General features: G+C 46.1%; 1 protein-coding gene across 19 annotated transcripts in view; it reads right to left on the bottom strand.

Moving 5' to 3' along the window:
• The window catches only part of nrxn1a (neurexin 1a), an 83,660-nt gene extending 72,178 nt beyond the window's left edge, over positions 1 to 11,482 (bottom strand). For 8 of the 19 annotated variants that reach the window (XM_033611348.2, XM_033611355.2, XM_033611351.2 and 5 more), the window contains exons 1-4: positions 11,136 to 11,482; positions 8,566 to 10,013; positions 3,000 to 3,017; positions 2,235 to 2,264 (exon numbers count right to left, since the gene is read on the bottom strand). In XM_033611348.2, coding sequence (XP_033467239.1) covers positions 2,235 to 2,264; positions 3,000 to 3,017; positions 8,566 to 9,298 — 781 coding nt within the window. In that variant the 5' untranslated portion in view covers positions 9,299 to 10,013; positions 11,136 to 11,482. The remainder of the gene's footprint in view (positions 1 to 2,234; positions 2,265 to 2,999; positions 3,018 to 8,565; positions 10,014 to 11,135) is intronic. The other 11 variants (XM_033611353.2, XM_078163600.1, XM_078163596.1 and 8 more) reach the window with 2 other exon arrangements.
• Between the last annotated feature and the right edge of the window lie 1,327 nt (positions 11,483 to 12,809).

Here is a 12,809-nt window from a genome sequence, read left to right as displayed (position 1 = left end):
GGCACAGTCGCTTTTTCTCCATTTCTCCGGCACGCACACACACACACACACAAGCAGACACACATGCTATATATCTTTCTAAGGCACCCCCCCTTCCCCGCACCCAATCCGCCCCCTCAAAGAAACTCATTTCAGCTTTGCGGGCTCCTCAAAAAGCCTCTTTACGCTGAGCTAACCTAAGCTAGGCTTCGTCTGCACCATTTGACAGCCTTTACTCCTCAGTATGCAGAGCAAAAACACACACACACACACACACACACACACACACACACACACACACACACACACAGCTTTTTCATGTGTACAGTTTCTGAAAGAGACTTCAAAGGTTTTTTAAGAAATAAAAGAATCAGCCACAGTTCCACATTCAGCCGATCACAATCCAAACATCCGTAATAGTGAGGGCATCCACTATACACAAATACACTGAATACATTGTGTAATAATGCTGGAAACATATGTTAATACAAGTCAGTCCTTAAGTAGGTGATTTAAAATGCTGAGCATAAGCCAGATGAAGCAATTAAATTTTCACTGCCACCTGGATGATTCATGCCAGACATTTTAAGGCAGAAACTCCAGCACTAGGAGCAATCAAAACATAGCAGAAACGCTCAGATAGAAATATACGTGTCAGAATAGAGATGTCTCGCTGTGATAGATGGTTGAAGACATCATTTGTGCTCTATTCAAGATATTTCTATCCACCAGCTTGGATGAACATTTCATTAAATAGCACCGAATACACGGCGGCCCCGTCACAATGGGAGACAGCCGCCATCATGTCCTCTCTCATCCAATCAAAGAGCACAATAGACGCGGATCAGCCTGTCACGGTTAGGCCTGTCTTTATGTGGGTCAATCAGTGTATTCATCAGCGTCATGCAGAGCCGGCCGATCCAGCAGCACCTACCTTCAGATTTCTCAAAAGGCACCGTAGGCTGGAGCTCCGATTCATTCGCACGCATGCACGCACACCTTTTAGGAGCACGCTCGCACACACATGCATCAAACAGCTTACCTGACCAAAAATGAAACATTCCAATTTAATGGCAAAATGAGAACTTGAAGTCGGATGGCTCTAAAGGTCTACAGTACGTTACCATACATACAAGAGCCTGTCAATACATTCAACTCCAAAACCACCAGCCCATTAGCCAAACACATAAAAATAATCAGGGGGGCGGGGGGGTACCTCTGAGTTTTCCTAAATTCACAGAGGGTGTTGTCCCAAACAGTGAGAGAGAGGGCAGAAACAAAGAGGAAAAAATAAAAGGAGAAAGAGGGCAAGAAGAGAGAGGTGGTGAGATTGTGAGTGAGTTTCAAAAGGCAGAACAGTGGCACTTGTTTTTGGGGCTTTGATCAAAAACACTGGACAACTCGGGGGGGTTAAGGTAACAGCATTGCTTTGATAAACTTGAACATCTGTTCAGAATCACATGTGCTCGCCAACGTATGAGCAGCAGCCCATGTGAGGAGCAGTGACGGCAGAGCGGGACATGCTAGAAGCGGATAAAAAAGCCATGGATAAATGTGGAGTGTTCCTGTGAAAACTGCCACAGTAGTCGATGCAAACCGTGATGTAAAAGCACGCATGCATACATATGTATAGATCATGCACGCGCACTCACTCGACGCTCCTATCCCCTCTCAATCACACTCTTACACACAGATGAGAGAAAATGAAATGAGGTGGAAGAGTAAAGACCAATTCAAACCATCCACAGAGGCAGTCGGTCAGTCGGCTCCATTTCCGTGACCTGGAGCCCTGCCAAGTCTAACCCAGCCAAGCGCCGTCAAGCCGCAGCCGTCTTAACCCTCCCATTACCCACTCCCACATCAGCAGCCATGATTATACTTTATATCCCAGCAGAAGTTGCTCTCAGGCTCATCTTTCAAGAATCAAACCCAAAAAATTATCTTTACGGCCATATTTCATTTATTATTACGTAATTGCTCCACTGCAAATGCCCATTTCAGTTTAAATTAAAAGTGAAATTCTTGATGAGACCAAATGGGACCGTTTTAAAATGTAGAAATCTCAATTACAGGGGAGATAAAATAAAAAAAACTGACCTTAGTTCAGTGCCTAGAGAGACAACTTCCTCCCGCGCCACGTGGCGGTGAAGTGAGGGAGGGATACAGGGAGTTGTGAGTGTGGGGGTGAGGAGGTGGGGGGGGGGGGTGATGGTATAGCAGAGGACAACAGGAAGTGAGGAAAGAGGAGGCCATACCTTGGTCGCCAATCATCAGGTGTGCCAGACCTTAAAGGAAGACAAGAGCACAGTCAGCACAGCAAAGGATCATGGGGCGTGAAGTGTGTGTGTGCATATATGTGTCTTTGTGATACAGGAGTTTGTCAGTGACATGCTGCTGAAGGCTAGCGTTCCCTGTGTAAAAGTGTGCGTGTGTACGAGTCCTCTAAATTATTCAAAATGTCTAAAAGAAAAACTCGCTTTGAAGACACTTACTCATCCTAGGCTGCGATCCTACGCACAAACAGGTACACAACACAGACGTCTGCACACCCGCCATGAGCTGGGTCGTATACAGTGCAGTACTTGTGTGTGCCTATGGTATGTCTCTGTAACCTTGAGGCAAGAGCCACTTCAGATGATTGCACATGGGATGTGGAACTTACCAGATGTCAGCAACCAACCCCTACATACCCATACAGACCAACACACATTAACGCTGGCTACCTCAAACTGTATTTCCACAATAGAAGACGACCCAAAAAGAAAAATGTGAACGACACAGCTAACGTAATATATATATAACTGGGAGAGAGTGGCGGAGAATGGCAAACATAAGAAGACAGAGTGGGTTTAAGAGTAAATTTAAGATCATGGAAAAGAGGGAATCAGATAGAGAAGATGTTTGAGTAAAGAGCAGGAAGGTAAACTTAAATACAGACAGACATAGAGGGAACTGAGGGATAGACTGATAGATAGATAGATAGATAGATAGATAGATAGATAGATAGAAGTGCGACCTACCTGGGGTGTAGCTGTGCTCTGGAAAGGTGTCGCGGCCGGGCGAGGAAAGAGAGAGACAGACATTCATTAACATGCATGCTAAGCCCTTGGGTTACCATGGCTACTTACTGTACATGCACACCCGTCCAGGGTTACCGTGGTAACACACATGCAAAGTCCACGCAAACGTCACAATGGATACCATGCTGCACTGGTAGCCAAAACTGAGGTTTGTCTACATATATAAATATACGCTCACAGCCGCATTTAAATAAATTAAAGAAGGGGGAAAAAAAGCACAATCTCTCTGTATGACTCCACATGTGTACAAATACACTTACATAAGGGCACACACACATACCCACCCACACTTGTAGATACAGAGGGTGGAGGGGGGGGGGAGGGTGTGGGCGAACATATACTTTCCTACCTGTATGATTTGGATTCAAGAGCCGTTTACCCCAGAACTTACCTTGCAGCCGCTTCCTCTCCCCAGAGCCCCCCGACAGATAGCATGCAACACACACACACACACTCTCGCAACCTCTCCCTCACTCTCCGTCTTTCCATACATACGGACACGCTAACATTGAATGTGGCGGTAATAATGACGTGAAATAGCAGGAGAATATAAAATATGTAGGGATGGATTAGCAGTGCAGGAAGACGAGGGGCATGCATGGTTCAATACTGGGACAGAGTGTGTGTGTTTGTGTGTGTGTGTGTTTTGTGTGTGTGTTGTGAGATGTGTGCTCATCTGAGTGTTTCCTCTGCCCTTGTGCTAGTAGCATGGCAGAAACAGGTGGAGCCATTAGCATGCTAACAGCAATTTGCCCTCAAGGACAATGCAAGCCAGGCCAGGCCTAACAAGCCAGGTTCACTCTGCCTTCACTGGAGGGCAGAATGGCTTCGACAGTAATTACATTTATGCATGGCCCTGCTCAAACTCTCCTCACGATATCTCAAATGCTTATTTATTTTCTCCAGACCTGACACATTGTTGTGATTTGGAACAAAACCCTTTCCTCTCACTGCTATGGAAGATGTAAAAAAATGCTCACAGTATATAATAATACTATATTACTATATTGCAAATGTTTCTAAGCTGGTCACAAATCTGCAAAAATATGCGTGTGAATAAAAGAGGATCATTAAAGAGCCTTGAAGATTTCGTGTAATTGTGAACGTGTACGGAAACCAGCAGTGCCACATTCAAATTACTTATTTCTGGCTTCAAACACAGTCCTAAGGATCCTTTTTTTCCTCTAGCAGAGCATACTCATTCTGTATTAAAGATTCATAACAGACTCTTTTTTCTCCCTAATTTTCGGAGGGTTATAATTTCATCTCAAAGCTTTATTGTGCAGCCTCGGTGAGGTCGCTGGGTTCAAAATAGCACAATAATTTCAAGGTACCATATATAAGAGATAAACCTTTACACCAACTCTGCCTGACTCTTGCGAAACAACTACACAGCCTGGACTCATGGATAGATGATCCCCATTTCCACAGAGACAGCCATGCTTCCACTGTATACAATCAACATTTTACAAAACCTGAGATGCTGTTAACATAATATTTTTTTCTTCATTCAAGGAGGGATTTCGACCTGAGCTTTTATTCCCTGCTCCCTTCGCCATCCACTTAATTTCTCTCAGACACAACCTTTGAATTCTCTTCTCCAGAGGGCACCTGAACTGAGATTTCTTTTGACATACTATAAGCTGGTATGAGTTACTCGCTGGTAGTGATATTGATGCATGGATATTAGCTCATCCTGCAGATCCTGTGGTCACTGTGCCGGCATATTGTCGGACAGAAATGAACAGCAGTACATGGGGCCAGATTTAAAAAAAACATCCACAAAGAATACATCATCTGCTCAATTCCCCTCTCAGACCTCTCTGTATCTCTGAACTATTTCCAGAGAGCGAGCTCCGTGATTCAGAGAGGTCTGAGATAAGAACCAGGCATCGGAAAATACTCCTAAGATGTTGTTGCACTCTGTTGTCCGTGGTTTATGTTTTTGTTAACTGGCCCCATTTGCTGCTGTTTATTTCTGTCTGAAAAGCTGCTGGTTCACCGGAATAGCTTGAACCACTTTCCCGAGCTAATGTCCATGAATTAGCGTAATATCACCACCAGTGAGTAACTGAAGAAAAGACATAAAAGTAACCCTTTATAACCAGCCATTAAGCTGCTCTCAATTTCCACCATCATCTAACCATCATAAACCCTGCAGCGATTTCTACCTTAAGTCTGAAATGTGAATCTGAGGCACCAATGCAGAATTAAAGCAGAATGTATTCTGGAAATGCTACATGATTTCACATAATAGCGAATAACTACAACCAAACCCACTACTGCTCCAGCAGACCTCCTAACTGGAACCATCTTATGAGACTACTATTACTAACACCGGCCACTACTGCCAAGAGAAAAGGGATTTTAGCGCTCGTTCCACACAGCAACACTTGGCATCACTCACAACTGAAATGTGAGTCCATCTCTAGGAATATAAAACAGCCCCTTAAAAGGTTTAAGTAGCCTCTTGTTGAGCGACAAAGTGCCGGTCCAAAGCAGGTATTGTATCTAGTGAGAGCCTTTATGTAAAATGTCTGCACCTCCCATTCAGCCTGTAGAGCTACACTGCTGTTAGGTGGTGATGTGACTAATGGTGGTGCTGAAGCACTGCGAGAATGTGTTTCCCCATGTGTCTGTATGCCACACGTGTTTGTGCAGGTTTATGTCTGTCTGTGTCTCCCAGTGTGCCCTAACCAGCAGTGAAAAACAGCAGACTGGATTAGGCTGGCTCGGATCACACGTAATACTTAATGCAGCACCGAGTTTCTGCAGAGAGCTGATTGCAGTGTCACCTGTCACTTCCTGAATGTATGGACACCCCACAGGCAGAGGGCTGCGAATAACAATTGTTTTCATAATCAATTAATCTGTCAATAATTGTGATTTATCAATTACTTATGCAGTCTGTAAAATGCCAAGATAAAGTGTGACAAATGCCTGGTACTATTTCCCAGCAGGGCCGCCCATAAAGGGGGAAAAAGGGGGAAAGCTTTCAGGGGCCCAGCTGCCAGGAGGGCCCAGCGATAATCATGTTCACCTTTGATATAAGCAAAGTAAAGCAGGTTTGGGGAGGGCCTGTTCACTGGACCTTTTCAGGGGCCCAGCCATTTCTGTGCACAAGGTGAGGTAGTCAAATCGCTGTTTTGTCTGACCAACTGTCCAAAAACCAAAGTGATTTAATTTACAATAATACAAAAAAAAAGAGAAAAGCCACAACTCCTCATATTTTAGAAGCTGAAACGAGAATGTTTGGCATTTTTGCTTTTTGAGAAACTTAAATGTGAAGCTGCAACTAACTGTTATTTTCATAATCTGCAGACTTACTTGATTAATCGTTTAATCTGTTGTCGAAATTGCAATGTGACCAAGTGCATTATCAAAATCGCAGGAGCTGCATGTTTTTGATGAAGGTAAATGTGTCACAAATACCATTATAATTAAAGTATAGTGGTGCTACGGAGATGCCCCAGCCTAAAAATCATAGTCCAGATGTAGGGGAACATGCTTGAAAATCACATCATCATCATTTTTTAAATTTTTTTTTCACTAAAATCCTGATTCATGTCATATAATCTGTCAAAATAATAGCATTATGATTTGTTTGGCATATCCTGCAGCCTTTATTCAGATCATCTGTGTTGTTTAGCAGTCCAAATTTAATAAAACAAAAACAATTAACTTTCATATATGATGAAGAAAAGCATCAGATTCACACATTTGAGAAGCTGGTACTAGCAGGTAATCAATTATATTTTTCTCTTGAGCAACTTATCGATTACTCGTTGCAGCTCCACTTAAATCATTAATTTCTCTGCCAACTGACGGACCTAGTGAGCACCAGCTACCCTCCCCACCTGCTCGGAAAATTAAGACCACTGGTCATTATCGCCTTAAGGATGCCTGCTTTACATAAACATACACACACACACTCAACCACCACAAACATGTAAATACAGTAGATCTGTGTGTCAGACGTGACGCCCGAAGTCACTACGAGCTGAGGCAGCTGCGAGGAGTCTGGAGGAATGGGGGGTTGGGGAAGAAGGGCGGAAGAGCAAGGACGGAGGAACACTCCTGGCATGAGGTCTCCCTATTAGTCCTGTCTCCATGGTAACCTAGGCCATCCCACTGCCCACTAAATGCTAGGGTGTGATATGGTGGGTGGCTAAAGGGAGGTGTGATGCTGACAGTGGTGCTGGGTGGGGTGTGAGGTCAGGTCGGTGACAAACGGAGGCATGGCGAGGCCACTTTGCCGTTTTTGGCAGATGCATTTGTGTCATTAAAATATCAATCGCTGAGGCAAGGCTGAGAGGTATCCGTGGCATCATAAAGACACACACACACAAAAAAGCCCGCACAGGAGTTGAGAGCGCTATTGATTAAGAATGCAGATTTGCTCTTGAATGAACTGAAGCAAATCTGGCGACACACACAACTGAGCAGAGGGAAATGAAAGCATTTGCAGTACTGGCCATAACAAGGTAGCCGAGTTCATTAAGCAGCTGTTTCGTTTTTGTAATGGCCATCATTACAGTGCCCTGTATACTGGCACTTATTGACCAAAGGCTTGTTTGACAGTATTAAGGGAGGGTGCTCTCGTGGAGTCCAGATATTAAATCATTTGAGAAACAGCATTTTTCTTTTGCCTCTTGCACATAAAATTTTTATTTTTATATCGGGCTGTTTATTGTCACAGTTCTTTATGTTTATAAAGTACCACTGACAGGACACTATTTCCTCCTTTATAATGCATACGAACACATACGACACACAAACACACACACAAACAGAGCATCTTAACAGGCAGCAAGCTGCTCAAATTAATGGCAGGCGAGAGATTGTACACACTTCATTTCAACAACCGATGTATTGTACCAGTGAAGGCCATCTAGAATCAATGCAAATCCATTAACACAGGCAGCCAGGTGTCAGCCATGTAACAACCACTGATTTCCAGCCTCTTAGCCTAGTTCCAATTAAACTCTCTCAACACGAGCCAACAGCCACATCCATACTGGATCTATATGGTGATTGTGTTTTGCCAAACACACCAACAGAGCCCATCAAGGCTGTAACGCTTCCAGCCAGGTAACGCTTTCAGGAATTCGTCTCAAGTCTTCTCGGTCTGACTGCAGCTCAGAACAGCTGTTCTCAGCTCTCAGCTCCGGCTTCACTAAACTGACTGCACTTCTTGGGAGGTACATACTAAATTAGGAGTCATTGGCAGCCATAAAAAAAATCAATATCAAACATAATCAGTATGCACGTCTTGCACTGTTTGTGAAGGCTGCTGGTCCATACAGCTGCCTCCCAACTGAAGGCAGCTGTGAAGGTGTGAATGAAAAATAGATGTCTACACTGGAGGACCTGGAGTTTGCAGTCGGAGGTAATTTGGAGAACTGGATCCACAACAGTAACTGTGTGTGCATGTGTGTATTCAGGTGTGTGTGTGTATGTAAAGGATGAGATGTATATGATGGGTCAGCATGGTTCTGGGCCTTACCTTCGCTGCAGTCGTTGCCTTGGTAACCGGTGTCGGAGCAGTCGCAGACGGCCTGGTCGTTGACCACGCTGCACACCCCTCCGTTCTGGCACTGGTGATCCGGCCCACAGCCGGCTGTTACTGTGACGCCCTCTGAGCTGTCCAACGTCGCCAGTGAGCCGTTGATGCTCACCGCCGTGATCCAGCCACGGAAGGCGGGGTGTTCCCGTACCGAAGGAGACGTGAGGCGTAGGGGCGAGGAGTGGAGCTCTGCCGTCACCCCGCCCATGTAGGTGTGGCTGAATACTGTCATGTCTCTTCTCTTGCTCTTAACTTCCGCCCATCCTTCCAGTCGCCCGTCCACCTCCAATGAGGTGTTCCTCCAGTCCCGCTTGACACGCACTGCGTGCCAGCGCCCGTCACTCACCGCCACACCTGATTGCAGCTCTGCTGGCTCAGCGCAGAAGATGGAGAAGCGCAGGCGGAGGTGGCCGTGGAGAAGCAGCAGCTCGAGGAAGTCGCAGAAGCCCTCGTCGTCCAGGTAGAGCAGCAGGCCCTCCTGGCTGTGAGTCCGCAGGCTGAAGCTCAGCACACTTTCGCAGCAGGCGTTCCACACTGGGAACCGCCCCCACTGGCTGGACACACCTCCAAACTCCAGGACCTCCCCTTGGGCCTGGCCCCCCACGCTGCAAAGGCACAGCCCCAGGAAGAGCAGGGGGGCTGCTGCCCAAACACACACCGCCATCACACTCATACACACACTCGCGCTCACACTCACACACACACACACGGGAGGAGATAGAGGCTAGAGCTGGGGTGTTCCCTCTAGCCTACCGCTCATGGTGACAACTGTAGGGCCCTTCAAAGTACACTTTCTATGTGTCTCAGGTGCGCCCTGCTCTCTTGGCAGTGCTCTTTATACGTCAAGGCCCCTACACGACACAGCTCCAGTAGGGGAGGGGGTCAAACAGCAGCTCCCTCCGTCCTCTCAGCACGCTTGGGGAATCTTCTCTCGCCTTGGCCTGGTGTTTGTGTCTTCTCTTGATATGCTCAATGTCCTCTCGCCATTCAGTCTTTCATTCTTCACTCCTGACATATGAGATTCCAGGTGTGTGTATTTGTGTGTACATCTGTGTGAGTGTTAGATAAGTGACGAATAGGATGTGAACTCCATCTTTGTGCCCTAGATAGGGCCTTATCCCCCATGAAGGCAACTCCCCACGGAGTATGAGTGTGTGTGTGGGTGTGTGGCTCACACATTGGTAATGGAGAGAAATGACACCGTCATAGCAGAATTTTCTCTCTCCCTCCTCCCTGTCTTAGTAGGGCAAGACTTAAAATGTGTGTGGGCAAATATGTGTGTGTTAGTGTGTGTGTTTGTGTGTGTGTGTAGCCTATATGTGTGTGTGAGTGTGTGTGAGTGAGGTATGTGTGTCTTTCACTGCCACGTCATCACTCTCTCCAGCGACCTACAGAGAGAACAGAGACGGCACAATCAACCAGGGTCACACACACATAAACACACAAACTCTCTTTCTCTCTCTCTCTCACACACACACACACACACACACACAGCATACACAAGCCGAGCCTGCTATTATTCTCAAATTACTCCCTCTCATGCATTTTCAGCACACACACACACACACACACACACACACACACACATTGTCACATTACACATTTAACAGGCCCAAATCTGTTTATGAAGACACTGAACATACACAGTAATATCTAGATTTTTATTTCCACATAGCCCACAACACTAATGACACTGTGGGCACGCGCACACGTACGTACACACACTTAAACAGCACCTCCTTAGTAGAGCTCCCATCATGCCGCAGGAGATTTTTATAAGGTGGCATACCTGCGACTGCCTTAACGTCACAAAGCATATTTTTTTTTGTAACCACTTCTGAGACTTATTAACAGTAATATGACGTCAATAAACGAAAAACTAGATTATTTTAGTTTATTATTGTATAGGCTATGGATTAATAACGGTTGGTGGTGGCCACCTCGCGCCACCGTCAAGGATTCTGTTAGCTACATCACAAAGAGCGGGAGCAGCACCGCGCGCGCTGCGGCGGATGACTCAAACCGCCTCGCTTTATCGAATTAACGGCTCCGGAGCTCCATTTCTAACATTCACACACTACTGAAAACGCACACATACACACAACCAAACACGCGCACACACATACACAGTAAGCGTCACATAGTTTCTTCTGAGCGCATCTTTGAAAGGCGACATCACAGTTATTGATAGACGGGGTGAATGAATGCGGTTGAATTATCGATTCTCGATTTGCGGCCATACCTCCTCTCCATTTTCCCCCCTGCTATTCCGCTACTTGACTACACAGCTACACCGGGGGTTCAGCCTCACCATCACCTGCGCCCTGGCACTTACCTAACGCTTACCGGTAACACTGTAATTACTTTCTTCTTTTTTTTTTTTTTTACTATGTTAATTGGCACCAAAAGCTGCAGCGGTGCCGTGCCAGCCTCGCCCCGGTAAATAAAAAACAACCCAGCAGCGGTTCCCCCTCAATGCAGGCACACACACAGAGTAGAAACAGACCTACCTCACGCGCATCCTGTGGTTCCGTGGCAACAGTGCGGCGCGCGACTCATCGATTTCCCTTCCCCATTTGAGGAGAACCTCAAAGCCGGGAGAGAGGGGAGAGCACCCGCGCGCCTGGCGGTAGAAAGAGCCGGTCTACCGGACAGGGACAGAATTATCACAGGCTCGCCTCCAGGCGACAAGGTGCTATTGCTCTCCCCCTTTTTTGCGCGCGCGCTCTCCCTCTCTCGCGCTCCTTCCTTCTCTCTGTCTGACTCAATGTCTCTCTCTCTCTTCTCTCTCTCCGTCCTCTTGAGGAGGAAAAGGTGCAGTCTGATGCTCTCCGCGAGACTCGGCAGAGGGAAAGTCACGTGGTCGCGCGAGAGCGAAAGTGTGTGTGTGTGTGTGTGTATATGTGTGAGGTAGAGGGGATGGGCGGGGCCGCGCGCTGCTGCAGCACCTTGGACAGCGCGCACTCACCGCCCGCACGAAATAGAAACGCAATTACCGGAGGCAGAAAATAAGGCGAGAACCGGGGTAGATCCGAGTGATTAAATCCGCGAGTGACAGTGACGACGGCCTTTACCTCTCTCGTGCTCACAGGCGCGAGTGTGAGGAAGTCAGCGATTCAGTGAAGTGTTTTTTAAAGGGGGAGAGAGAGAGAGGACGAAATGAAAAGGAAACAGAGAAAGGCCGTCTCAATTTACAAATCTGTCTCAATCTGTTTCTCTCTGACACACACACATACAGAACACACACTTAATTCACCTGGACACACACACGGGTCTGGATGGAAGAATGCACTTCATGGCCAAATGTATTTGGACACTGTGCTACTTCTCATGGCTTGTTCAGGGGTACAGTGGTAGCTGATGAGGAGGGTTTGCAATATGTGACAGGGTCAGGTGTGCAGCAGTGATGTGTGTAGCAAGGTCAGATGTACAGTTGTAGTGTTAAGTATTATAATTACACAAAATCTGTTTCAGTTGTTGTTACCTGACACACTAAAGGGGGATTTATACTTGTGCGGCAGATGGTTGACGCCATTGTGAGCATTCATACCTGTGTGGTCGTGTGTCTGTGTCACTCTGCAGTTACACCTCCACAACACTAGTCAGCAGCATGTCTTTCTTTGATGTGCTGTGAAGTTTAATCAGTTAAAAACACACATTAAACATGGCTTAATAGAGACAATGTCAAACACAAGTACACAAATCAGCTTCACTATAACTCGCAGCATTCACAGACAAACACTTGTCTTTATCTGGACACATTTTCCCCACAAATACAACATGCTAATGTTATTAGCACAAGCCTATGACATTTTACATTGTATAAATTAGCCTAGATTGCTAGCGGACGGCGGTGCGTGAATGGATTTACCCCTCCCACTTGTGGTAGTTTTACTGATATTTCTTATCCTGTGCGAATTGGCCATTAATATTACCGATGTCCTGTGGTAAAGTGACATTACCCCACGTGCCCATGTAACACTAATCCTGTCCAAATAGTGCTTTGTACTAAACACATTTTCCAAACAAATACAACATGCTAACGTTATTAGCACAAGCCTATGGCATTTTACATTGTATAAATTAGCCTAGCAGTGAGCGGAGATTTCCTCTGCTCATATGAAGCCAGGATAAATCACACACAAGACTTAAAATGCTGTTTTTGTGGAGGCTTTATTGTCTTC

This window comes from Epinephelus lanceolatus, chromosome 21 (assembly GCF_041903045.1).
Source record: "Epinephelus lanceolatus isolate andai-2023 chromosome 21, ASM4190304v1, whole genome shotgun sequence".
In the NCBI taxonomy this organism is placed as follows: domain Eukaryota; kingdom Metazoa; phylum Chordata; class Actinopteri; order Perciformes; family Serranidae; genus Epinephelus; species Epinephelus lanceolatus.
Note: the sequence above shows the minus strand (reverse complement) of the source record. Positions and strands in the feature narration are given on the sequence as shown.